Source organism: Phocoena sinus, chromosome 13 (genome assembly GCF_008692025.1).
Source record: "Phocoena sinus isolate mPhoSin1 chromosome 13, mPhoSin1.pri, whole genome shotgun sequence".
NCBI classification, from domain to species: Eukaryota; Metazoa; Chordata; class Mammalia; order Artiodactyla; family Phocoenidae; genus Phocoena; species Phocoena sinus.
The window spans coordinates 15,184,570-15,211,281 of NC_045775.1; the positions used below are offsets into that span (position 1 = coordinate 15,184,570).

Consider the following 26,712-nt stretch of genomic DNA (forward strand, 5'->3'; position numbering starts at 1 on the left):
CGTGCCCCGGTCCGGGAGGATCCCACATGCCGCGGAGCGGCTGGGCCCGTGAGCCATGGCCGCTGGGCCTGCGCGTCCGGAGCCTGTGCTCCGCAACGGGAGAGGCCACAACGGTGAGAGGCCCGCGTTATCGCAAAAAAAAAAAAAATGTAAAAAAAAAAAGAACTTGAAAGAACTCAGTGGAAATGCAGCAAGCCCCCCATCCCCATACAATGTACAAACTGGCATACGCGGACTTGGATACACACACAGGCCACATGGGCGTGATCTAAAGGTGAGGGGAAAATGAAATAGTGCTCAACTGCTCCGTTCTCAGGCATGCGTGGGGGGGCGGGAGGGCAGAATCTTGGGAAAGCAGAAAAGAGAGAAGGAGAAGGGGGGTCAAGGTCGTGGGAAGTAGGGCAGCAAGCTGACATCTGAGGATAGATGGGCAGAGAGAAATTGCTTGAGGCCAGGACGCTAGAGGAACCCTTCACATTTTCATTTCTTCACTGTTCGTCTCAAACACTCAGGAAAGCCTGTTTTACAGCACCACCCTGTGCTGGCAGTGCCCTGGGATGGGGGTGATGGGGGCAAGCACAGAGCAGTAGGAGTACCAGCAGAGTGAGAGGAGAGTGGTAGGCGGGGCGCGGTTTAGTCCATTTGAATACGAGGAAAGCAAGTGGCCCAGGAGGCTGGGGTCTTGGGACTGTGCAGGTCCCACATTGCAGGGATGGCCTCCCCAGTCCTACTGTCACCCAGGGCCACCATTGTGGGCGCCACTGCTCACTGGCATGCAAGCATGGGCAGGGTACTTACCCTCCATACTGTAGGCTTTGCCTGCAAAGCGAGGATAAGTCACACAAGTGTGTCTCCAACATGGCTGAAGTTTTTCCTAGTGAATGAAATCACCCAGGTGCTGTCTAGCAGCGTCCAGCCCACAGTGAAAGTATTAATATTCAGGCGACCATTTCTGCAACTGTGCCCTCACCGTCCGGTCCAGGGACAGGCAGGAAATAGACACAGTGTTTGTTGAGTGGATGATCTGAGGACTCGTCTCTGCCTCTGAACCCTTCAAGCACAATGTGTCGGGGAGAACAGAACTCACTCTGCAAAGCCGCCCTGACCCCGCAGTGCCCAACCCACCAGCAGGTGCAGGGCCCTGGGAGCAACAGTCCCTCCCACTCTGTGTTCCCAGGACACACTCGGGCCCTGGTGTCAGGGGCTGGCCTGCACCCAGGGCCAGAGAGCAGGTCTGGTGCCAAGGGTCCCAGGTGGGGACACCTGCCGTGGAGGGGCACCCGACGGGCTGGGAGGGGGTCAGCAGCCTGGACGAGACTTAAGGGGAGGGTGGCTAGATGCCCTTAGGAAACTAGGGCTCCTGCAGTGCACTATGTTTTCTCAACCCCCCAAATTTTCATTACAGTTTTCTCCTAACGTGCAGACATTTTTAGACCTTTGGCACTGAGACCATTTGCTCGTGAGTTTCCAGGAGTTGTATGACAATGAGCAAACAGAATAGGTAGCAAACTTTGAGTCAGCAGGGAGCCTTGTGTCCTTGGGGAAGGGTATGATCTAGAAGGAGAGGCCGGCAGGACAGAGTAAGGCAGAAAGTAAGACCTAGGAGGAGGTGAGATGAAGGTCTGACACAGGGCTTGGGGGAGGGGGGCAGAGGTGGACACGGATTCCCTTACAGCAAACGGGACTGGCCCCCATCCTGCCACAGCACAGAGCCAGGCTCCCCACAAGAAGGTGACAGGCAAGGACATCACCAGGCCAAGAGGAGATTCAACCACCACCACAGCCCGAATGACAAGTACCGTTTATTAGCTACATGAATGGGCCCAGCCATGGGTTGAGCGCTGTCCCATGGACCGGCAGAGATGAGCACAGTCACAGCCCCTTCTCCACCCAGGAGTTGTGTCCAGTCATACACTCCAGCCGAAAGTCTCTGTATGGAATACAGGGCACAAGTTCCCTTCGTTGGGCAGGGCGTCTCTCCGAATCACAGATGGCCCCCTCTCGGAGCAGCCAACAGAGCAGCTGGAACGTTGTCAAATTAAATAAGCGACCACAGGAGTTCCCAGGAGCCCGGGCTGGGGGTTTCTGGTCCCAGCAAAGGTGTCTGAGAGGCAGGCCTTGGCTCCAGGCCTCCATGGGGCACATGGCCTCGGATCAAACAGGACTGGGGCCGACACAGCTTCATCACCATTTAGGAGACTGTCCTTTGAACTTGGCAACATGGAAATTTACATCAGGCCTTGTATATAACCTTGAATGAACCTACCGATCTCCAGAATAATTTCAGCAAAGACAAAAAACAAAAAAACAAACAAACCAGAGGGACTCTGGCCCCAGAATCCCTCCCCACGGGAAAGATGAAGGGCACAGAGCTTTTAGCCAAGTTTCCCAATATCATTGGCGTTTAGCGAAAAGGCTGGTCACGGCCACAAGACCAGCGCAGAAAGAAGCAAAGGCAGTAGAGTTCACGTGACTACTTTATATTAAAGTTTATTACATTTGGAAAATCTACTGTACAGGGAAAAACCCATTGGATTAAGCAGAGTTTTGCCAAAAGCAAAAGACTATCAACTCTTTGGAACATTCCTGATTCCAGCCCAGAGTCGGGCCGCAGGAGCCAATCAAAGCGAACCTGGTCCTTCGTGGGGCAGCTCAGTGGCAGGTAGGGCCAAGACCCCTCTCGTCACCTTCCAGGAGAAAGTGTCCCCCAGAGATGGCATCAAAGGAAGGGCTTGGTCCACTCTCCTCGATCCCCAAGCCTGAGGCTCCAGGATTCAAATCTCACACAGGCTCCCCAGCATCCCAGCCGCTTGGGCCATGGCCCTGGCCCCGAGTTCAAAGAGGTGACCACCCGCGGCAGCCGGGATGGGACAGCCCACCAACAGGGCCACCCAACAGACATTCCATACCCTGTTGCACACGTGAGTGACAGACTCAACAGACAACACACGAACTAAGCCTATATGTTGGCTTCTGGATTTGGTTCTCCTAGTCCCAAAAAAAAAAAAAAAAAAAAAAAAAGTCTTCTTAACTCTGATGCTGTCTCCTGACCACAGATTAGGGAAGCAGGATGGGAGATAACCAAATCAACTTACTTAACTTACCTCCGAAGTAACAAAGTCTACTGGGCTATAAACAAAGAAACTAGAGGAAACATGTGCAAAAACAAATTGACATCTAAATTAGACCTCTCCACAAAACAAAGTGAATTCCGACAGAGCCCTGACCTCCTGTCCCTACCACTCAGCGGGACACACCCCCAGCCAGGCCCGCTGGTCTCTACCAGTAAGTGCTACAGACGTGTCAGCCCTCAGCCACAGCGTCTTCCAGCCATCCGGGTCCCAAGCAGCTGGGTCCCCTTCTCTCCAGAGTTAGGCCTGGGGACGGACTGCTCCGGTTTGGAGAAACTGAGTCAGCGTGGTGGGCTGCCAGGTGCCGGCTGTGATGGAAAGGTCGGTCATATGCGAGAAAGCCCTTGTGCCCAAGTCTCCAGGCAGAAGTCAGAGAAGCAGAGATGAGCCCTCTCCCCGGCACGCCCAGGACTCCGCGGGGAGGGGGCTGCCGGCGGGGCTGGGTGCGCCAGGAAGGTGGCGCGGTGGAGGAGGGCAGGGTCTGCAGTTCTTCACAGAAAAGGCAAGTGGGGGCCTAGCGAGTGGCAGGGGGAGGGGAGGGGCACCCCCCCCATCAGGCGTAGAACTCCTCCTGTTTGCTGGGCTTCTGGTAGGCCCCGCCATTGGCTTGCTTCGGCTCCTCCAAGGAGTAGCTACCCTCGTCCTTCTTCTTCATCCGGTACAGCATGAAACCCACCAGGCACACAGCAAAGATGAGTCCCACGAGGCCTCCGGCAATGACCCCTGGGGCGGGTGGGGAGGACAGAGGCCAGTTGAGCTCGGCTGCTCCTTGGGCTGAGTGGTGGCCCCGCCAGAGCTAAAGACAGCCCCCCACCCCCCATCCTACCCACCAGAGAGAAAACTCACCTCCCAGCACTTCCTTCCTGTCCAGGAAGCCCTGCGAGGCCCCCGTGGCCCCGGGATCCCCTGGGGGCACATTCCGCTGGCCAGGTTCCACAGTGGCCCCGGCTGAGTTCTCCGCCGACACGTCAAAGGTGAAGTCCTAGGGGAGGGCAGGTATGGGATCAGGTTTGGGCGACCACAACGAAGGCTGCGTCCAGGTCCGCTCCCAGCTTCCCCGGTCACCTCTGCCATCAGCTCAGACACACCCCAACCCAGGCCCCTCTCGCCACATCACACTGGACCCTGCTGGACTGTGGCAAAGGTATCCCATCAAGTGATATAAAGCCCACGTTTTTATGTGAAAATAAACAGGCTCATTTTAGTGCAAAGTGTAACATTACCACGATGCTATAAGACAAAAAATAAGACCTGGTGGAACTTTCACACTCGCCGCAGAGGCGTGCGCTTTAGGAAGCCCTCTCTTCGGGGATCCTGAAGGGCTCTCTTGCACTGGTCTCGTACTTAGTCTGTCCCGCCCTGGGCTCAGCCCTGGGGGTGGGAGAGGATGGGACCTCGGGACACTGCCTTCACTGAGGTGATTACGATGTGCTCACAGGGTGTAGGGGGTTGGGTGTGTCGCGTGTCCAGGCCAGTGCCCCCCACCCAGTGCACTGTGCCCCACCAGGCACTAAGGGCCACCCTACCCACTGGCCACCCGGCATCCCTGGAAATGCAGAGGACGACAGCGGGCCGACACCCACCTGCTCGCCAGAGCCCTCTCCTTCTGGGAGCTGGGTGGGGGCTTCATCCTCAGTAGCCTTCTCGGTGGTAGCAGAGGCTCCATCCTCCACGCTGGGAGCCTGAGGCTCGAGCTGACCGTGACCTGTGGGAGCTGAGGTCTCGTGGTGGTCAGGCTGCACGCCCCTGTGGGGATGGGAGGTGGCAGGCCCCTGGGCCACGGTAGCTCTGGCTGTCGATGCCCGGTGGGTGGTTGGGTGCAGCGTGGTCCCACTGGGTGGGTGGGTGGCCTCCTTCTCTTGGGCGGTGAGGCCAGGTTCCAGCTCTCCTAGGAGCACCAGCCCCCCCTCCTCAGGCTGCTCTCCAGTCGGCAGGATGGAGGTAGAGGTGACCGTGGTATCCGGGCGGCTGGGCTCTGGAGCCGTGGGCGTGGCCGTCAGGAGCCCCTTGTCCTTCCAGGTGGAGGGGGTCTGCTGTGACAAGGTGATATCTGGCAGAGCGCCTGCAGGGCCAGAAGCACAGCGTGTGGGGTGAGGTAGACCCCTGAACATCAAGGCCAGCCAAGCTCAGGCCATGAGGAAGGCCTGGCCGAGGACCCGAGGCTTTGACTTCCAGGCCAGCACAGCAAACCCTGCCTCCCGTGAGAGGCTGTTTCCTGGGGCAGAGCTAGCTAAGGCGAAACTCAACTTCGGAAAATGAACCAGCAAAGCTGCCCTTTTCTGCTGCACGTGCCTGGGGACAGCCTGGTCTCTGGAGCCATCTGGGAAGGGATCTTTCCTGCGACCGCTGAAGCCCGCTCCCTGGGGGGTGGGGGCATCCTTAGGGGCCGAACGCCATATCCCCGTACACACACCTCTCTGGCCCCCTCCCTGATCCACCTGCCCTCTCCCCAGCCTCCCAAGTACAGAGGCCTGTGTCTTACGTCCTAGCTCCTGGGCCCCTGCCTAGGCCACTTTCCCCAGGGATGACTGTAGCCCTCTTCTGAGGTCTAGTTCAAGAGCACCTCCTCAGAGAGCCTCCCTGACCACCTCTAGGCTCAAGGATTTCATTCCCCCAGGGAAAGGGGAAACAGGGAAGATAAAGGCACATTTATACCCCACTAGGCTCTGTGCAGCCTAATAGCTCCCAACAGCTTTATGAAGTCAAGATGTTATTCCCATTGTACAGATGAGGAAATAGAGGCTTGGAGAAGTCAAATCACCTTCCAAAGATTGCCCAGTGAGTTAAAAAGAACACGAGCCCAAGTCTGTCTGCAGCAGGCAGCCCCCAGGACCTCGTGGAATCCACACCCTTCCCACCTCAACCCACACATGTTTTCTCCTTGCAGCACGGTCCCCATTCTCTTCCCTAGCATCACCCTTCTGGCCCAGCTAGGGGGGGGCTGTCTGACCGCCACCCCCAGCCCATTCACCTGCGCCCGAGCCAGAGAAGCTGTCGGAGTCATCTCCAGAGCCATCCTGATCTTCGGGGGGCACGTTTACAGCCACAGTTTGCTGGAAAATGAACAGAAAAGGATATGAGTGGAGGTTTGGCTTGGGCCCTGCTATTGTGGGGTCCCCATCCTAGGTAGCTGGGTAAATCATGCACCCCCCTGCTCCCAAAACACACACACCACTACACACAGCACAGGAAGGAAGCCCTCGGCTCCGGGCTGCCCCTCGTTTCCCCGCCAACACGCACACACCCCCTAGAAGCTCAGTCTGCTCAGGGCGCCCCAGACCTCTCAGAGGAGCAGACAGACAACACCATTGGTAGGAACAGAGACTGCGGCCCCCCTGGGACCAAAGCCCACCCTACACTGAGAATCAGGTCCCGGGGGCCACTGACCAGGGAGCTTCAGGGTCCAAGAGTGGGGCTTTCAAGGGCCCCCCGGAACAACATCACAACGACCTGGCTCCAGGGAGGCCGCCTCCAGGCCTGCTGAGCACCAGGGTGCGGACACCGAGGGCCCCGTGGCGGGGAGGGGCAGGGATGAGCCCGGGGGAGTGGTCTGTGCTGAGGCAGGCCTGGCCACAATGCTCCTTCCCACACTCAGCCTGTTTTCTCATCCACTGGAAAAACTGGGTCCAGACCCACTTGGGGAAGGAAGGACAGGGCATCCATCAGCCTGGGGATAGATGAGGCTTATCTAGAAGGGACCCTGCACTAAGGAGGCAAACGGTCTGTGAGCCCGGGATGGGCCCTGTGTGCGAAGAGCGGCCCCAGGAATACTGCCTGCCTGGCCGAGCCTAAGAGGCTGCAGGTGCTGGACTGCAAACACGTACCCAGGCCCTGAAGCAGGGGCTGCGCCAGCAGGGCCAGGGAGTGGGACCAGGCGGAGGCAGGACACACCACACACAGCCGAGCTGGCCTGCGCGGGGAACCACCCCCACCCCTAACACTGGCTCCAGGACAGCAGATGGGGAAGGGAGGACCCAGCAGCCAGGTGGCAGGAAGAGTAGCCATAAGTATCGTGCTCAGCAACAAGACTTTGACCCAAATGACCCTGTGCTGCAGTCCCAACGTCAAGGGCCAGAACAAAGAACGAACGGAGAAGCAGGACAGCATAGCTCAGAGCACATGGGCTCTGCAAGCCCCCCTGACCTCTGCCACTTACTAGCTGCATGGCCCTGAGGACATCATTAAACCTCCCACGACCTCAGTCTTCCCATCTGTAAAATGGGGACGGCAGTAATATCTACATCCCCGGACTGTTGCAGAAGTTTAAAGAGGTTATGCATGAAAAGAACCTAATAGAGCCTGGTTCGCAGTAAGGGTCCCACCACCAGTGGTGGCTGCTCTAAGTTGGGGAATTAAGAGCCACTCAGCCTGAGGAAGAGGACCCTGGGGCCTGTCTAGGAGGAGGTGGGGTGGAGGTTGGTAGGGTTTCAGAAGAGCGGGCAGAAGGGAGCCAGTTTACGGGCAGCTCTGTGCAGGCTTGTCAGAGGGCAGGCCCTGCCCAAGGCTGGGCTCCAGGGAATGGGCCTCCTCAGCCCAAGAGGCCTCGCCAGGTCCTGGCCATGGGCCACGGGGCCTCCCTCTTGAGTGCAGCAGGGCAGGGAGGGACAGGCAAGACCTTTGGCCTCCTGAGGCAGAGCTGGATCAGGTGGAGGCTCCATCCAAGGGCCCAGGTCAGAGGAAAGCTTCAGGAACGTGTAGAAACCGTGAGGCTAGAAATACCACTGAGCTTCCTTTGAAAGTACAAAACCCACACTATACCTCCTCCCCTCTCCACCGGCCCCCCGCCCCCCAAGAGAAAAGTTTTGGCCGCAGCAGGGCCTGTATGAGCTGCCACGGCCCATCCACAATGCACAGTCATAGTCCCTGGCCTCCACCTGCGCCTCAGGCCACATCCTGTCTGTACTGTCCCCAGGTGGCACTTCAAACACCTGTCCTGCCTCCACGGAGCTTCGGTGGATGCTGACCCTCGCCTCCCCAAAGCTTACCCCGTCCAGTAACAAAGAACACTGTCCCCCAGGCAGGCGCAGAGTGGGTACCCACACCCTAACATACCCCTGCCCCAGGCCCACAGCAGATGCTCCCAAGAGGGCAGCTTGAGGGGGACAAGCATTCAGGGGACACGCCCCACCCACACTCATCAAGACCCTCCTTCACTTCGCCCAACACCCTCACAGCTCTGGAGGAGACCCTAGGCGGCAGTGCTCCAATTCCCAGCCTTGGACAGAAAGCTGGACCTGGAGCAGGGGGCCAGGGCCGCAGCCATACCAGCCTCGGCCGTACACTGTGAAGCAGAAGCCAGGGTCCCCGGGCCCAGGCCCTGTTTCACAGACGGGGGCACTGAGTTCTGCAGAGAACACAATGCACCAGGACCCCGTCCACCTTGGAGGCACCTCCCAAAATGCAGGCAAAACCGGGGAGGCCCAGCCTCTCACCTACACAGAGAGGCCCCAACAGGTTAGCAGTTTCCCAAGAGAAGGGCTTCTCTCAGGACTAGGTAAGACTTTGAATCTGCCCAGTCCCTGAAAACAATTTGTTCCCTCATCTTATCTCAATCTTGTTTATACAACAAGCTCTTAAGCAAACACTTTCTCCCCTGAAACCAGCTCCCAGGCCTCAGGGCAGCCTCTCCCCTTTGGGGCTGGCTCTCCACCAAGGGGATAGGCTGTAGTGATCTCCCAGACCTCCAGCTTGAACCTCCAGTGACAGCCTCAGCCCTCCAGGGAGGAAGTTAGCGGAAACTGCTGAGGTTGAACTTGGCTCACCAGGTGCCAGCTGACTCTGGAGTTTGGGGTGAGACTTCCGGTTTCACCAGCAGGCCTGCTGTGTAAGAGCCTGTGGTCAGCCGCCTCCAAGGCCCCATATGGGGCTCTCCTCGGCACAGCCTCTGACACTGTTCTGAGACCACACTGGCCACAACTCAGGGATGCCAGGGGTGGGTTGGCCCAGTTTGGAACCCACTTCAAACAGCCTGGGAAGACAAAGGCGAGCCAGCTGTACCTTTAATGGGGCCCTTTAACCTCTGTAAGGCCCAGGAAAATCAGTTTTTTGTACAACAAATCAAAAGCCATATGAGGGGGTCTGGATGTTCACACCTTTGGTCTGCTCAAGGCAAAGGCCAAGTTGGTCCTTCCCACACACAGCACAGATCCTGGAAGCCCAGGGCCTGAAAGGCCAAAGCCAAATTGTCCCAAATTGTTTTCAGGGACTGGGCAGATCCAAAGTCTTACTTACCTAGTCCTGAGAGAAGCCCTTCTCCTGAAAAACTGCTAACCTGTTGGGGCCTCTCTGTGTAGGTGAGAGCCTGGGCCTCCCCGGTTTTGCCGGCATCTTTCGCTCAGGTCGGGGGGCAGACACGTGGAGGCTGGGGGACAAGGAACACGAGAGGAACGGCCAGCCCATCTCATCTCAGCCACACTGGTCTCTGGGCCACACCTGGGGTGGTGTGAGGAGGACACCCCGAGAGAGGACCTGGGCTCAGGGGTCTGGCGGAGCAGGAAAGGGAGTGTGAGAGGAGGGAGGCCTTCTCTGACACTGGAAGCATTTTCCATCCCTTTCCTACCATTATCCTTTGATTTGAGGCAGGCAGGGCTGAGATCAGCATCTCCCAGAGATAAGGGTGAGGGTCTTGCCAGTGGTCACCGGGCAGTATCTGCAAACTTGCAGGCAGTGTTTGCTCCCTTCACCTGCCATTTCTCTCCCTCCCCTGCCCTGAAGGACCACCTTCCCTGATGGTCCAGCTGTTTTAAGGGAAACTTGCCTAAATCTCCTCAATGCGCCACAGGCCCCAGGAGCCATGGGATGAGCATGTCATCCTCACCAAGTAAGAGTTCCTGGGCTTCCCTGGTGGTTAAGAATACGCCTGCCAATGCAGGGGACATGGGTTCGAGCCCCGGACTGGGAAGATCCCATATGCCGTGGAGCAACTAAGCCCGTGCACCACAACTACTGAGTCTGTGCTCTAGAGCCTGCAAGCCACAACTACCGAAGCCTGTGCGCCTAGAGCCCGTGCTCTACAACGAGAAGCCACCCACGCACCACAACGAAGGGTGGCCCCCACTCAGCGCAACTCGAGAAAGGCCCACGCACAGCAACGAAGACCAAATGAAGCCCTAAATAAATAAATAAAATAAATTTTTTAAAAAGGCAAACCAGTAAAAAAAAAAAGAGTTCCTGACCCCTGCCAGCAGGGGAGACCAAGATGCCAGCCCAGCTTCAGAGGTGGAGACAGGATGGCATGGACAAGCAGGGTCAGGGCTACCAGGGGCTAAGGGTCTCCATCACCAGGTTGTCAGCCATCCCCAAGAGTGTGTTGGTAGTCTGTGGGCAGAGGGCTGGCAGAGAAAGCTTCAAGAAGGCAGCCTCAAGCCCACTCCTGCCATCTCTCACCCCACACTGGCCATAGGAGGGCCACCTCCATCTGAGCAGACCTCTGCCCAGGCTGGCCCAGGGGGCCTGGGGCTGTGTTGCAGCATCCCTCCAAGACACCTTAGGCATGAGCATGAAAGTTCCTTGGGAGGGTCACAAGTCAGGATACCAAGTGGGCATCTCAGAGATGTTCAGGTGAAGGCCTTCTAACTCCAGGCTGACTGAAGAGGTTGCCTGTCTGACCCCTGACCCCAGCACCCCATCAACCCGCAGCCATCGGATCCAAAGACCTCTGGTTTCAAACCCACACCCTGAATCACTGATGTGTTACCCACTGCTTGATCTAAGTGATGGATAAACACAAATCCTTTAAAAAGCATTACTGAAGGGACTTCCCTGGTGGCGAAGTGGTTAACAGTCCACGCTTCCAATGCAGGGGGCCCGGGATCGATCTCTGGTCAGGGAACTAGATCCCACATGCATGTCGCAACTAACAGTTCACATGCCACAACTAAGGAGACCACCTGACACAACTAAGACCTGGCACGACCAAATAAATAAATTAAAAAAAAAAAAGGCATTACTGAGGTCACATGCCTAAGTACAATATCACGCAAGGTTCTTCGACAGTAAAGAGGGTAAGAAACGGTCTTCAAAGCTCAGGGGCCGTCATCCAAGGGTTTCGGGGAGAAGAGAGGGTAAGAAACGGTCTCGTCTTGGCCTTGGTGAGCTCCCAGGTATAGCTCCCACTCCAGGATGCTTCTGGAAGGGGGAGCTGCACAGGATGGGGTACAGAGGGTCACCCCACTGGGGACGCTAGGGCCGGCAGATGAAGCCTCTAGCCAGACCCCGGAGAGGTTAGGACAACGCTCGGCCCTGAGTCACAACTTCGGCGACGCTGGGGCCTCACTGGTGTGGCAGCCTCCACAGCAAAGTGGGAATGGGAGGTTTAGGTATCTGTTGGTTGTAAGGCTTGGGTGTGGCGATAGAAGCCCTGGCTGCCATGGTGGGAGCTCAGTCACTGAATCCACAAGGATAAAGAGCTGCCCCTCGTCACAGTGCCCAGGTCACAGCCTTTCCCTGTGAAAGGAGCCAGCCTTGGTGCCCGTGCTGGGGCTGAAGGCAGCAGGTGGAGGGTAGGGGCCCACTTTGTTCCATGAGCCCAGGCTGAGGAATCTAAAGGCAGGCGGGCCACACAATCACACCAGGATAAACACCCCTCGTTCCCATCCCACCAAAATCCCACCCAACAGCAGGCATCCTCGGGAGGCTTAAATGAGATTCATGGTTTTTAAAAATCTTTTTTACCCCCCTCAGTTTCCTGGTCAGATCTACGGGTCTAAGGGAAAAGAGCTGATTCCCCCAACCCCACACAACTCTCGGGGGCTGAGGTGCCTGGGCTACAGAACCTCAGCCTTTGCCCCTGACCTGTGTATCAAGATGCCAAACTGGCCAAGGTGACATTCACACCATCACCTGCCTCCAGGCCAGGGGCTCTCTTCTTTGGGGTCCCTAAGCGTCACCAGGAGACTGTTGGAGATGAAGTCTTCCAAACTCCATCCCTGAGGCTGATTCAGTGGGTTTGGGGCAAAGGCCTTGGACTCTGCATGTTGCAAACTCCATATCCTGTAGGTGGTCTGCAGACTGCACGTGGAGAACGATAGTCTGGACAGGAGAAGGCCTCACCCAGAGTGGCCTGGGGGCTGGGGGAGGCAAGACACCCCCCCCCCCGCCAGCCCCACTCAGGTCCAGTGTTCAAAGAAGAGGTACCGAGTAGCCCCGAAAACAAGCCCTAGGGACAAAGTGATCCGAGAAAGTTCCAGAACATTCTCTCTACATTTCTGATACATCCATTCTCTAGTCAGTACACTGTGGCGCCTGCCCGGTCTGAGGAAGAGGCCTCGCTGCAGAGCTGGGAGAACCCCTCAACTCCCAGTAGTGCTAGAAACAGGAAACAAAGAAAAGCAACACTCGACTGTCCTAAAGCTGAGCTGAGCCTCCATCCTGCCTGCCCGGGGCCGAGCAGGACCTCCTCGATTCTCCGGGCAATTCTCATCCCGTCAGCTGGCCTGATGCAGTGACCAGGCTGAAACCAACGGCAGCCGTGCAGAGCCGCTGATGCCCTCTCTGGGGTGGGGGGTGGGGGGCACCACCAACGAGGCCAAGGAGCTGAGAGGGGATGGGGAGCTGCAGAGCCTCGGTGCCATCGGCCTGGGGTACCTGCCCGCCTAGGGGTGGCGGGGGAAGAGAATGTTACAAATACCCAACCCCCTCCCGTGGCCCACCAAACGCCCTGGTGCCCAGCAGCAGGGTAGCGTTTGTGACTCTTGCTTTCCCTCCTCCGGGGTATCATTTGCACTCCCTCCCTCAGCCCTTGCTAACACGGCCTAAGCACGGACCTGAGGGGCCAAGCGGGCCAAAACATCCTGGATCAAGGGTCTCCGGGAAGGGACCAGAGCTAAGGATGCCGGGGGAAGAGAGCCCTGACCGGGGGGGCCACCCCAGGCAGAGGTCCTGCTCTACTGTTCCCTTGCTGGGGGACCTGCCTCTCACTGGACCTGGTTCCCGCCTGGACAACACAAGGGGCTTGGCTGAAGACCCCTAAACCCTCTCAGGGTTCTGACAGGCTAGGCTGGGCCCTGCGGCCCCAATTCCTTACCAGTGAGGCCAGAGTGGCGTGGGGGTGATAAACTGGCCACCGACGGCCATGGCGGGGTGGGTGGGAGGGCAGGACCGCAGCCCAGGGCCCAGGAAGACGCTGGGCTCCCTCTAGCCCAGGAGATCACGGTGGTGGCAGAGAAATCACTTCCTCTTGAACACCGCTTTCCTCACTTGGGAGCTGCCAGGGAGGCCTGCCGAGGCCACTGAGGAGGCCCGGATCTCCCGGCTTTGGCCTCAAGACCCTGAAATCTTCCCCCCACCCCCTCTACTTCCAGGAGGGAGGGGCCCCACTGGTGCCTCGGGGCAGCATCAGCATTTCCTGGCCTGACAGGCATGATCATTTATCAGCTCACCAAGAACTAAGTCAGGCTGGGACCTGCAGAGGGGTGATGGGTACAGCTCAAGGCGGGAGGGGCCCGGGAACAGACAGGCAGGGAAGAGGGGGCTTCTTCTGCCCTCACCTTGAGAACGTGCATCGGTGAGGGCACCCGCAGGTCCCCCTGAGGAGGAAGACCTTTCAGGGGACCTCCTGGGCATGCACCCTTCCCCCCATACACACACACAACCCCACCTCAGCTGTTCCCACCCTGCCCCTACGAGACAGACTTCACTGCTCTGGGGGATTCCAGGACAGGGCCAGGGTGCAGGGCGCCATCCACACTTGGCTTAAAGACCCTTTGCAGTAGCATTTCCCAGGGCACTGCACGTCAGGGCTTTCACAAGGGAAACCCGAGGTCAAGGTCATGGAGCCTTTCTCCCTTGGAGTACCCCAGGGGTCAGGCTTGTGTTGAAGGAGGGGGGATCCTGGCAGCCAGCTCCAGCCCCGATGCCCAAGCCAGGTGAGAGCTGCCACCAGCACCCCCGTACCCACCCCTCCGGAGAGCTGGCGCCTGCCTCACTGTCCGCGTGCCGAGGCTCGTCTTAGAACAGGCCCAGCTGAGGGCTGGGTGTGAGGCCAGGAGCTGGAAGACCAGTTCCTCTGCTTTTCCCCACCTGCCAGAACCTGGGCCGGGCAGGGTAGGATTCCACTTGGGCGTTGAGCAAGGCTGCCTGGCCCGGCCCAGCCAGCCTCTGTGCCCAGCACTGTCCTGGGAGCCAGACAAGGGCTGGCCAGGGTAGAGTGACCAGACCTGGTACTGGAAAACCTGGGCTCTATTTCCAACTTACTGGATGACCTTGAAGAGACCTTGCCTCAGTGCACCACAGGGGCTTGGCCAAGAGGTCGCAAGGGGGATCCGAGTCCCGAGTCTGTGGGTGGTGACTCAAGGCCCGCCCTGGAGGGGCAGCCGACCACCAACATGGCACTCAGCGGGGGGAGGACCCTCAATGGCAAGTGGGGGGAGGGGTACTTGATCACAGTGACTCGGGGTCACCGCTCCCCGCTTCCCAAGGGCATGATGGCCTCGGCAGGCTGCTGGAGATGTCCCACATCAAAGTGCCTCTGGAGATGGCAACTGTCAACCCGCGGGGACAGAACGGGCAGCCAAAGCCCCCAGAGCCTCTCCCCAACCCCAGCCCTGGCTGTCCCAACGAGACAGCTAAGGCCAGAAGCTCAGGCAGGATCCCCGAGTCGGACCCCATGAGGGCCCCTGGAGCTGCTCTCTAGCTGATTAATCCCCAAACTCCGCCTGGCTTGGGGGCCTGACACGTCTGCCATATGGGCTTCTAGAGACATCCTCCCCCTGATCTGGCTAAATAAAGTGTCTTCAAGTTTCAAGGAGGCAGAAACTTGCAGCTTTTGACACACCTGCAGCCGCTGGTCAGGGCGCCAGCTGTATGTATGTGGAGGGAGGGGGAGAACTTTATCCTCCAGATCTCCCCAGCAGTGTCCGTGCAGTTACAGAGTATCCCTTTTAAGATGAAAATGCCGCTGGGAGGGCTAAGGGGTGCTAGTCACTCACACTAGAGCAGAAACTAGCTCTATGGGGGACGGGTAGTTTTGGAACTGGGGCACTGGGGTTGGGTAGGGGTTTTGGAAGATGGGAAAGGATTGCTAAAAGGAGGCTGAAAGATGCCAAGAGCAAATTTTTTAACCTGTGTCACAATGTGGCTGCCAGCCAACCCCATACCCAAGAAAGAATGACGAAATTCCCTTTGCTCCTGCTTAAGCCACAGGTGTACATGGCTTCTCCTCCCACGTCCAGAAGAATAATGGGCTAGTCTGGGAACCTGCCTCTGGGATAAAGTACGATTCAGACCAAGTAGGCACTGAGGCTGCTGGAGCCCAGACAAAGACAAAGAAAGGTCAGAGTGTCCTTGAAGGGGTCCAGTGGCAGAGCAGAGCTGGTACTTTCCGGCCTGAGTGATGGAAGGCAGAATTTCCTGTGAAGGCCAGATCTGAATAGGCTGGATTCCCAGATTACTGGTGGGACCCCCGCCAATAAGAAGCAAAGCAGCCTGGGCCCCTTCACTGTCAGGCTGCCCTCCTCCAGTGGCTTCCTGATGGCTAGAAGGTTCGCACAGCTTCAAATGCCCAGCACTGAGTTCCCAGGCCCTGGCAGCCTCTGCACACAGTAGGTGCTAAGGCAGTTAAAAGGAGGACCATGGATGCAGCCCCAGTCTTATGAACTCAGAGAAACCCCAGAAAGGGGAAGAAGCCCTAACACCTGCCCAGGACTCAGGACAGTCATGGGGCGGAAGGAAAAACCCAAGGACCTGACCTGGGCTGGGGTGGGGGGGAGGGTGGTCACTTGAACAATAGAAATCTCAGAATTAGGTCTTGGGGGGAAAATAGTAATCACGGCTAATACGTCTTGAGTACTACGTGCCCGGTACTAGTCTAGGCACTTTACCTGAATGAATTCATGTACACCTCATGATAACCTTAGATTCTAGTGCAAACCCATCTTACAGATGAGAAGATTGAGGCAAAGGGGACGAGTCATCTGTCCCAGGGCACACAGCCACTGAAGTGCTTAGAGAGGGGGGTCTGGGGCCAGGCAGTCTTGCTCCAGCAGGTATGCAGTTAGCCACCCCATCACAGGGAGGACTGCGGGCTCTCTGACCCTCAGGGAGAAAACAGCCATCATTTCCACTGGAGGCGGCACAGGAGAAAGTGCAGAAGGAAGGAGGACCCAGGGGTGGGGCCCTCCCCCTCCACCCTGCAGCCTAGCCCCGCTCCCACTCCAGGGCACCCCTCGGCCTGCAGTTCTGGGCACAGACCATGGGTCCCCCACAGCCAGGGGGGGGCCCTGCTCAGCTGGCCTGAGACCACCCCCCCCCCCCAAGGTGCCCCGGCATCTAGCTTCACCGGGCCTCTTGCCACTGCTTACCAGCCTAGCCCACACCTCCTCGGGGCAGGAGCCGGCCTCTGGCAAAGGCTCAGGCAAGCAAAGCCCGGCCTGACAGGGAAGGCTCGTATTTCTGAGAAGGGGCCAAAGCCGTGTTTGTAGGTCCTGCGACATCAGCACCCTGGGGTAAGACCAGCTGGCCATTCACACTGAGTAACGACTACACAGGTCAGGTCAGACTGTGCCCCTCCCCCCAGCCACAGCCACAGGGGTCTCTCCCCAGGGGACTCCCTAAGCAGCGTCAGCCCCAAAGCTCTCCCAGACTTGCTCCTCTGAGCCCAGACAAGGAAGAGGCTCCCAATCACACCATACAGGTTATTTCACAGGATCTTTTCAGAAGCCCTCCGAAGCAGGACTTTAAAAATCCCATTATACGTGTAAAGAAACTGAAGCTTCGAGGCAGGTGCCGAAACCTGCCCAGGATGCTCCGGGGAGGAAGCGGTGGAGCCTGGTAATGACGTGGGCTGGCCAGACTCCACGCCCTGTGCTCTCCCGGCCTCCGCACAGCACCTCTCTCTGCGCCAGCCCCAGGTGGGACTAACCAAGGCAGACCGACCTGCCCGTTCTGGGTCCCACCTCGCCTGCCCAGGCCCAAGGTTTCAGGACCCCAGACGGGACCCCAAATCCACTCCACAGGCAGGCAGACTCAGACATCCAGGCTCGGGCTGCCGCCACTACCCTGGGAGGAGAGCTGGACCAGGGCATCCACTGGACGCCCAGCCCCTAGATGAGGCTCTGGAAGGACGATCTTGTCCCACAGAGGGGTGGAAGGGAGAGGGGGTTAGGCTGGGGGCTTTCTGCTATTCACACAGCTCACAGAACCCAGGTGGCCTCAGCCACTCCTTCAGAGTCACCATGGAGACCTCAGGGCCGACTTCCTGGCCTGAGCCCTCCCAGGACTTTACAACAACCAGGCCTGCCCCAGGGAAACTCTGCACCTATGCTCACCCTCCAACCCCTGTCCCCTGCTCCCCAGTGCCTGTGGGGGGCAGGGAGGAGAGGCAGGGGCCGCACCCGAGGATCTCAGCTCAGCCCCAGCGGGCCCATTCTCCCAGCCCGGCAGGCCCTGGCCAGCCTGGAGGTCGTGCTGCCCAGGCCCTCCCCCCACGGCATCCTGGAGGAGTGTGGTCACCAGGGACAGCAGTATGGCCCCCAGCGGTTTTCTCCGGGAGAAGCTGGAGTGACCTCAGCCTCCACTATAGTCTCAGAGGTTCCTGAAACACCTTGCAAGCCCAAACCTGACCACATGTCCATCCGGGACACTCCCCAGAGATGGGACTCCAAGGCCCCGGACAGTGTTGTGGGCAGCAGGGGTGTTGAGGAGCTCCTGGAAAGAAGAGCCCCTGCCAAGGGACTGACACAGTCAAGTCCCCAGACAGGTCAGACGCGGCCAGGGCATGAGCCGTGACATGGGAACAGCAGTTCAAGTCCTCAGGTCCTCCTGAGGCCTCCCGGGGCCCAGCACGGGCTAGGAGCTGGGGTGGACAAGCCACCTCGGCCCTCCAGAAGTTCCCCCCCACCTCCCACGCCCCACCACCCTGGGCCAGGCCCCAGAACCCCGTCACCTAAGCCTGCTGGGGGCAGAAGGCACCCAACGAGGGCCAGCATGGCCACAGGAAGCGTCAGGTAGCCCAAGCAGGAAAGGTGGTTGAATTCAACGTCCCGTGGTGGGACAAGTCCCTGCACTGCTACGGAGACGAAGGGAGCCCAAGAGGGGTCCCAGAGGGGGACTGGTAGTCTCCGCCACTCCCGCTGCCTCCATCGGGGGGGCCCCCTGCCCTAACACAGAAAATGCCCTGCCTTAGGCCTGAGTTCCTGATGGGAGGGGCTCTGGGATGAACCCTTTCTCAGGCTGGATGACCTTTGGTTGTCACTGCCCCCCTGGCCTGTCTGCGCAGACCGACCCTGCTGTCTGGTCCCAGTAATGGTCACCCTCTCTTACACGCGGCCCCGGACCAGGTGTGGACCCTTCCCCACCTGCTCAGGGCTGTGCGCAGGGCAGGCAGCCAGGCTCTGGGCTTTAGATCTGGTCGAGCCAGGTAGGCTTCCCAGCCCCCCACGCTTGTGGCAGAACTCTCCAGAGGCAGCAGGAGCAGAGGCAGGCCCCACCCAGACGCCACCAGCCCTGTGACACAGCCGCGAGACGTCACCAACAGCCAAAGGCGTGACCTCGCCTCTGCCTCTCAGCCGCACTCCCATTTCACACGTGGACCCACTGAGCCCAAGAGAGGCCCGTGCCCAGCGTCACTCAGCGGTAAAAAGGGTCGGGCTGGAAGCCAGGCCCCCGAGCCCTAGTCTTGCCTCACACACAGTGGGCTCAGGGACAAGCTGGTTGGATGAGTCTCAGGGGAGGATCTGTGGGCCTGGCACCACGATTCAGCCGATGAGCGGAGCGATAAGCACGCCTGCCTGCCCCACTGCCACAACCTGCCCGCCGCGGCTTCTGTCCCTGCGGAGGAGCGGACCCGGGGCAGGTGGCCAGGAGGCCTGGGCGTGTGCAGAGAACATCCCCCGGCCCTCACCCCCGGCCTGACCTTGCCCAGGGGCCTCCATACACCTCTGGTTCCCATACTGAGCCCTAAGTCCACCTCTTCCAAGAGCAGCCTGCCGTGACTCCCATCCCGCAGATGAGCCCTCAGGCAGGCAGTGCCCCTCGAGTCCCCGGACGAATAATGTTGGAGGATTCTGAGCCCCCACTAGGTCCCCCCAGTGCCACCTTCACCCTCCCCAGGACAAGGTCTCTTTGCAACCACACGGCTGCTGGAGCTGAAGCAGGTAAGGGGGGCCCCTTGAGTGCACAGGGGAACTGAGACACAGAGGGGCGCGGACCTGCCCAAGTCACACCACGGAGGATTAAACCGAGACTAGGCGGGACACGGGTCCTAGCCACCCTCGTCTGTAGGAATCACTTCCGCAGACTCTTCTAAAGCCCGGGATAGAGGAAGAGCTGCAGTTAAAAAGGGAGGGAGGGAGGAAGACAGCTTCCTGGTTTCCGAGGAGGAAGTGGCAGACAGGTGGTGACCAGGTTTCCCAAAATCTCAGACTGCAGCCTAACCTGCGGGGAAGCCCAGTGGGGAAATCGACAGGCCAAGCAGAGCCCAGTCACAGCTGCAACCCATGCAGCGTGTGCACGCACACACGGCCTCTCGTGGGGCTGCAACCCTCACGTGAGTCACTGGGCAGAGGAGTTTCTTCCAGGGCTGCAGGCCAGAGGCAGAGCAGCCTCTCCATATAATGAGGCAGCACCACAGAGCCATAAACGCGGGAGAGAGACCCTCAAACCTTCCCCCTCCTGATCCGACGGCCCCGAGCCCCACGACTGCCCAGCGCCTCCACAGCCTTGAGGCCCTGCCAGAACCCCTGGCTCCCCAAACCCACAACGGCATGACAGGCAGCAGGACCCTTTCCAGAAAAAGCTTAGACCACTCTGGCCCGTGCCACCCCTCCTCTGCACCGCTCCCCCGCAGGGTACCAAGCCCCAGGGAGCTGACCAGGTGCCCCTGCCTTGGACCTGGAAATGCAGGGGACTTTCTAGCGCTGACTCCCCACCCAATGTCAGCATCCCAAGGACAGGCAGAGGTGGTAACACCACACAGATAAAGCTAGCCCTTCTGGGGGGCAGTGGAGGGGGCTCCCCACATCCACCTGGAGCTGGAAGTTGCTGAAGTGACCCCGAGTGCAGGGTCGTGCCTCCGGGGGTGAGGGGATGCCCACACGCCTGCCCTCTCCCCGCACCACCAGGGCACTCATGGCCGTTCAGAGGGAGGTTCCAGAATACACGCCCAACCTCTGCCGAAGAGCTGAGAGGGAAATGACACCGCACGGAATCTGTTCCAGGGTGCAGGATCCTGGCGCCTAAAGCCCTCTTTCCACAGACTCCGTTAATCCCCTTCCCTCTCTCTTAGACACACTTACGCAGGCCCTCAAGGGGCGGCTTTCAACCCAAGACTCCAAAATTCGTTGTTGAAAAGAAGGAGGAAATCAGGAAATTGTTTGTTCTGTAGAAATCCCAGGGTTCCAGCACTTAATGACAATTCCTCATGGGGCTGCTCCTGAAGCGGCGGCGGGACCTGGCATTGAAGGGGCCGGGAGGTGAGCCCAGCACAGGAGCCACGAGTCCTGGGTTCTGGTCACCCCACTGGGGCCACGGTGCCCGGCTTCGAGGCTTAAAAAAAGATCTACTAATTCCACAAATGTCTCCCCAGTGTCCATGATGAAAGTCGGTGCAGGCTGGTTGTTGCCCTGGGGACAAGCACAAGGGCAAACCTTGCTGGTTTCAGCCAGTCTCCTATGCTGGGTTTGTGGGGGAGACTTGCCAGTCCTTCGATTTCTTCACGCCACACACATACGCACACATGTACGTACAAATCCTGGTTCTCCCACGTCGGCCCCTTGTAGGGGCTCACCTCTGCAGGCCTCATCCACAAAATGGGTACAGTGACATACATGGTAAAGGTTTGGGGTAAATATGAAATAGGGATGCAGGAAAAGCATCGAGCACCCAACAGCAGGCACTCAGTTAAAGGTGATCCTAATTCTATTAACAGCTAACTTTCCTCTGGCGTTTTCATTACCAAACACTTTCACACCTTCATTATGAAATGAATACGCAAATCAAAGAATCAGGACGAGGAGAACAGGTATGACGTTCTCTTTACACAGGACATCAAGACTCGGCTGTGAAGTGACTCGCCTGAGACTACGTGGTACATTAGTGGCGGAGCAGAGACCCAATACCGGGGGCTCCACCTCACCCAAAGCTGTTTCTGGCCAGCCAAACAGTATGGGTGCACTGCCACCCGAATAAGACACAGTGTGAAAAATAGAGACAGGGCCCAAGCTAAGAAAGAGGGCCCTTCGCAGTGGTTGAGAATCCGCCTGCCAATGCAGGGGACACAGGTTCGAGCCCGGGTCCGGGAAGATCCCACATGCTGTGGAGCAACTAAGCCCGTGTGCCACAACTACTGAGCCTGCGCTCTAAAGCCCACGAGCCACAACTACTGAGCCCACATGCCACAACTACTGAAGCCTGCGTGCCTAGAGCCCGTGTTCCACACGAGAGAAGCCATTGCAATGAGAAGCCCGCGCACTGCAACGAAGAGTAGCTACCGCTCGCCACAACTAGAGAAAGCCCACGCGCAGCAACAAAGACCCAACGCAGCCAAAAATAAAGAAATTAAATTAATTAAAAAAAAAAAAAAAAGGAATGAGGGCCCTTGCCAACCAGGATTTAGACGGAGTTAGCCTTACTGGGTCCAGGCTACCCATGACTGACAAGTCATTTACAACTTCAGCCAGGTGGAAGAACTTGGAACATGGGGTCATCATCAGGTGCTTGCTCCAGAGGTCACTGACATCTGTTCCCCTAGGGAGCCCATAAGCACCTCCCTTGACAGCCTCTGTTATTCTAGGTACTATCAGGACACCACAGAGGTCATTGCTCACAGGTGAGACCCTTACTCAGCGCTGAAAACTCTTGTCTTAGAAATAATTCTAACAAATCTGACTAGCTTCTTAGTACTGCTGGAGAAAAGTACCAGTTAGAACTGAACTGAAAAGCCGCTTGCTATACTCAGGCCCACAAATGTCACTTTTGGCTGCTATCAGACAGGGATGGAAGAGGAAAAAACGCAAACCAGAATCCCAAGTGCACCAACAGAAGGGCACCAGGCCAGAGGCAAAGTGCTCTTCAGAGCTCAATAAACCCGGGAGACAAACGCCATAACCTAACATGGTGACAGCTATGAGGACCCTGGCATCCAGAGGTTTAACTATGCTTAGCAGTCTTTCGTTAATAAAGGAAGGGAAATAAATATTTCAGAGTCCCGCCCAAAGTAAGAATATTTTTGAGGGTAATAAGGATTCTTAACTTTCTGAAAAAACCTGGATACCAAGGATACCTCATTCTCAAGAGACTTCAGAATCCAAAATTCTGCGGCAATAAAAAAGATTCCTCTATAAACTACTCCAAAATTCAAGCTTTTCATTAATTCTTTCCAGGCTCCTCTCCCTCCCTTTCTTATTTCTCTCCCCACGAATCTGGGTTAATGAGGTTTTATTGGAACCCACTATGAGCCACAGGTAGAGACTTAAACCAGCCCCACCCTCCCTGTGGAGCTCAAGCCAGGAGTGACATCACCTCCAGAAGGCTCCGAGCCCAGGCAGAGGAAGTTAATGCCTCCCCCAGCCCCACCCACTCCGCCAGGCCGTCGGGAAATGTCTCTACTAGCCCCCATAATTAAGGCAAAAAGGGATTTTCTGCCTTTCAAGAAAGAGAAGAGAGAAAGAGAGGAAACAGCAAATAACTTTCCAGAACAAGCAATTTTTCTTGCGTGGCAGAAACAAAAGACCATGGGAATCTCACACACACACAACCATGCGGAAACCTTTTTTAGACAAACCCTGTTCTCGTCTCTTGGGAGTGGTTTTGAGCAACCTCCTGCCCTAGCAGCCTTCCCTTGTCCAAAGTCAGGTGCCCAGGATCATACCCTACCTCACTGATCCCCAGGGGATTCTGACCTGCTTCCCACTGGGGCCAAAGTGAACCCTGGGAGAAGCCAGATTTCTGTAACCAGTGGACACCTCCTATTCCAGCAAATCCCACTGCCTTATTTCTTTTAGTAAGAGGGCTCTGGGAAGGTACTTTGTGCCCCCACTTTGAACCAAATATGGACAGCCACTATAAAAGGGAGAGGACAGGGCTGGGAAAGAGAAAACAAGCTAAACTTAATAAACAAACAATCAAACAAACAAAGACCTAAGTTCTGAGCCAGTGTCTGACCCCAAAGCTTAGTGCTTTCAGGCTCAGCTCAAACACCCCCTCCAGGAAGCCCTCCTACCACCACAGCTCTAATGAGCCTCCCTCCCTTCCTCGTTTCCCCCTTGAAACTCAACTGCCCTGCCTTTCCATAATGTATCACATTTTCTAGGGTAGAAAAAAAAAATGCAGCATCTGCTTCTTCCCAGCACACAGAAAAAGTCTGGGAAACGTGGCCCACAGAAAATTTCTAATCCCATCTGCCTCCCCGTGTTAAAAGGTGCTCTGGGATCCCCGCTCAGGAATGCCAGCCTCACCTAAGGCAAGCAAAGGAACCACCACCAGCACTCCTGATTCTGGCTGGAAATAGGCGGAGTGCTGCTAAGGCCCCATCTTTGTGCCTGGAGAGCGTGCGGCAGCCGGGAAAGGCCAGGTGGGCCAGGGAGGTAAGCCAAACACCTTCACCCTCTTCTCCAGAGTACTAACTGTTGGTTCAAGGTGCAGTCTGAATGCCACAGAAGCCATACTCTTCAAGAGTGAAGGGGAAGCCAGATGCAACTTCTTGGACCTAAAAGCCAGGCGTTGCTATGGAGACCCAGCTCAGAAATCCTGTCCTTCCCCATGGCTCCCCCAGATAGGGCACCCCACATGAACACTCCAACTCATCAGCAATTCAAGCGGCATTAGGGACCCCTTCCTGGACTCCAAAATGTTTCCAAGCATAACAGTCACCTGGAAGCAAGGAGGGCACTTCACAGATCAGCCTGAAAAGCACCTCACCTGAGCCAGACCCTGCAAAATACCGCAAGGCTCTCAATAATTGGGAGCTACTATTATTATGGGAGGGACCCGCTTTCAGCGGGTTGGCGTTGCTGAGGGACTTGTCCAGATAATACATTATAAGCGGAGGACCGGAGTACCCACGCCCGGCAGCCGCTCCTTCCCCTCCCACGTGCCTCCTTTTGCCAGAACTAGGGAAGTCGAGCCGTCCAGATGTGCTGGCCAGAGACTGCCACTTCCGGCACGGGAAGAGCCCCTCGGTCCCGCACCTCCCTTTTTCATCCCGGGGGATGGCCGACCCGGCCCGCGCGGAGGACCCCGGGACTCTAGCAATGGGTGTGGGGACTGGGGGGGGGCGGGGGTGGACATGACCACCCGGCGGCCAGGGCTGACACCTGGCGGCAGCCCAGGTCCCAACCCATATTAGGGACGGCGCTGCGGGGCGGTTCCCAGGAAAGGGTTACAGGGTCCGAGAACAAAGCGCCCCCTTTGGGGAAGGCGGGCCAGCGGACTGCGGCTGAGGCGGGAGATCACTTTCTGGGACCCTCGGGATGCTCTTTGTCGGCCAGGTCCCTCTTCAGAGGGGACTCACCCCTCGCCAAAGGTGGATGCTGGAGTCCTACCCAAAGGCCTCCCCCCCAGCCTCGGGCTCCACATTTGTCCCCCTTTTCCTCAGCTCCACTGGGCGGGCCAAGGGACCCGCCTTCCCTCGGCGCGGCTCCAGCACAAAGCCAGGCCGGGGAGGGGAAGAGCCATTCGCGGGTCCACTCTCGGGGAAGCTACCCGCGCGCCGCGGCGGTGCCCAGCGCCGGCTCGCGTCCCTCCCCGGGCAGCACAACTTCAGCAGCCCAGAAGTTGGGTTCTTGCGGGTCTCTAGCATTCCGGGGCCAACTTCCCGGAACCTCCTTCTACCAGCTCGGCCCGGCTCGTCTCGGGCAGCCAACGGACAGCCGAGGACCCCGCCTCCGCCCGCCCCGCCCGCCCGCCCCAGTCCCCCCTCGCAGCCCTGGCTGGGGCTCCTTAGCGAACACGCCCGCCTGCTCCAGCGCCGACACCGCTGCGCCCAAACTTGCCTCCGCCCGAGGGGCCAGGAGCCGGGGCTCGGCGAGTCTGGTTTGAATTAGGGTCCGCGGACGGGGCGTAGTTGCCGCGATCACCGCATCCTCCCGGGTCACAGGCGGGGGAGCCGGCGCCGCGGCGCCCGGGGTGACCGGGTGGGAGCCGGCGACCCCAGGCGCCGCCGCAGGCTGGCGGGCTCCTTCGCCTGTGGAACCGTTTTACCTAATTGAGCGCGGAGCCCCGGCGCAGGTTCCGCTCCGCTGGGCGCCGCGGGCCCCGGGTCTCCGCCCCGAGCAGCGGAACCCGTGCGGCGCCCCCCGACGGCGGAGGTAATTGGGGCGGGAGCCCTGATTTCGGGGCTCCGGGTACCGGGGCCCGCCGAGCTAGCGCGGGAAGAAGGTAAGTCCCCGCTTCCCCTCCCCCTCCACGTGCAGCCGCCGACATGGGCGGCTCTGCCAACCCCGGCCTCCCGCCGCTTCCCAGCCCGGCCCCGGGCCACACTCACCGGGAGGGCCGGCTGCAGGCGCAGCGCCAGCGCGCAGAGCCAGAGCCAGAGCGCCGGGCGCCTCATGCTGCCCGGACCGGCGGCTGGAGCGCGGCGAGCTGCGCGGGTCAGGGCTGCGCTGCGCTGCCCAGACTGCACGGGGCTCCGGGTCGGCTCCGCGGGTTGCGCTGCGCGCAGCTCCTTCGAGCGATGTCCAGCGCGCGGCTGGCTGTCCTAGGCGAGGGCTGCGGGGTCCGCCGGCTGCAATCCGCTTTCTACGGCTGTATTCCTCCCCGCTCAGCTCGGCTCCCGCCTGCACCTCTCCCGCCGAGCTCCGCCTTATAATAAAGCCGCAGGCCCTTAGCCGTTGCAAAAACTAGCCCCCCACCCCCAGCTCTCCAGGTCCTGGGGCCAGCCCCAGTCCCCACCCCCTAAGACCACGCCCCCTGAGTGGCCCGGCCCCTCAGGATCGCCCCGCCCCCGGCCTGCGGTGCGTGGGCAGAGCCTCGCCTACCTCCGGAGCCACCTTCCCAGCTGGCCGTGGTTCCGGCGTTGCAGCTCAGCTGCTCCTAGGTTCCCGGGTGGTGGGGGCCGAGCGCACTCCTTTGCGCCCCGGCCCAGGGTATTGAGGCTCTGCCTGGGAGAGTGGCGGGAGGGGCGGCAGTTGGTTGTCGACTGTGGGCGACGGTCTGCAGCGCCCTTTGGGAGTGGACACCGAGCGCCCTCCAGGTGCGTGGGACTCCCAGATCCGGGCAGGAACACTTCGAGGCTGTGCGGGGCCCCGAGGTGATGGGGCCTTAAACGGATGGACCCTTCCCTGGCTGCGGATGGGGCTGTCAGCGCCCCCCCCCCCTCCCCCCAGCACAGGTTCCCACATGCGCTCGCCTTCTGCCAGTATTGGGAACGCGGGGCCTTACTTTAAACAGCTGGACACGCTCAGGAGGGGCTGTTAAAAAATTTAAAAATTTAAGAATCTCCGGTCACCTCCGCCTGCCGAGGCAAGGTGGGGAATTAAGAAAGAACTTTTCGGTGTCTCTGTAGAAAACAATGCCCTCTCTCTTCATCCTCCGAGCTAAAAGGAAAAATAAACGGCTTTGTGTCCAGGTGATCTCCGGCCTGCAGGTCTGAGAAGCACCACGGAGGTTTCTGCTCCTTCATGATTCCCGCAGAGGCCCCAGACCTCAG

The 26,712-nt window shown here is 58.6% G+C and overlaps 1 protein-coding gene across 1 annotated transcript; it reads right to left on the reverse strand.

Annotated features, from left to right (window-relative positions):
* Positions 1 to 1,784: 1,784 nt before the first annotated feature.
* Positions 1,785 to 25,926, reverse strand: SDC1 (syndecan 1). Its single transcript, XM_032653497.1, has 5 exons — positions 25,549 to 25,926; positions 6,103 to 6,184; positions 4,715 to 5,193; positions 3,978 to 4,113; positions 1,785 to 3,854 (listed from the first exon to the last, which is right to left on the reverse strand). The coding sequence occupies exons 1-5, from the start codon at positions 25,612 to 25,614 to the stop codon at positions 3,685 to 3,687; spliced, it is 933 nt and encodes a 310-aa protein (XP_032509388.1). The 5' UTR covers positions 25,615 to 25,926; the 3' UTR covers positions 1,785 to 3,684.
* Between the last annotated feature and the right edge of the window lie 786 nt (positions 25,927 to 26,712).

Excerpts from the sequence above, each read along its gene's own strand:
- SDC1 (XM_032653497.1), bottom strand. The coding sequence starts at position 25,614 with ATGAGGCGCCCGGCGCTCTGGCTCTGGCTCTGCGCGCTGGCGCTGCGC. Across the intron at positions 4,114-4,714 it reads GAGAGGGCTCTGGCGAGCAG|GACTTCACCTTTGACGTGTC; the intron begins GTGGGTGTCGGC and ends GCCCTCCCCTAG. Across the intron at positions 3,855-3,977 it reads CAGGAAGGAAGTGCTGGGAG|GGGTCATTGCCGGAGGCCTC; the intron begins GTGAGTTTTCTC and ends CACCCGCCCCAG.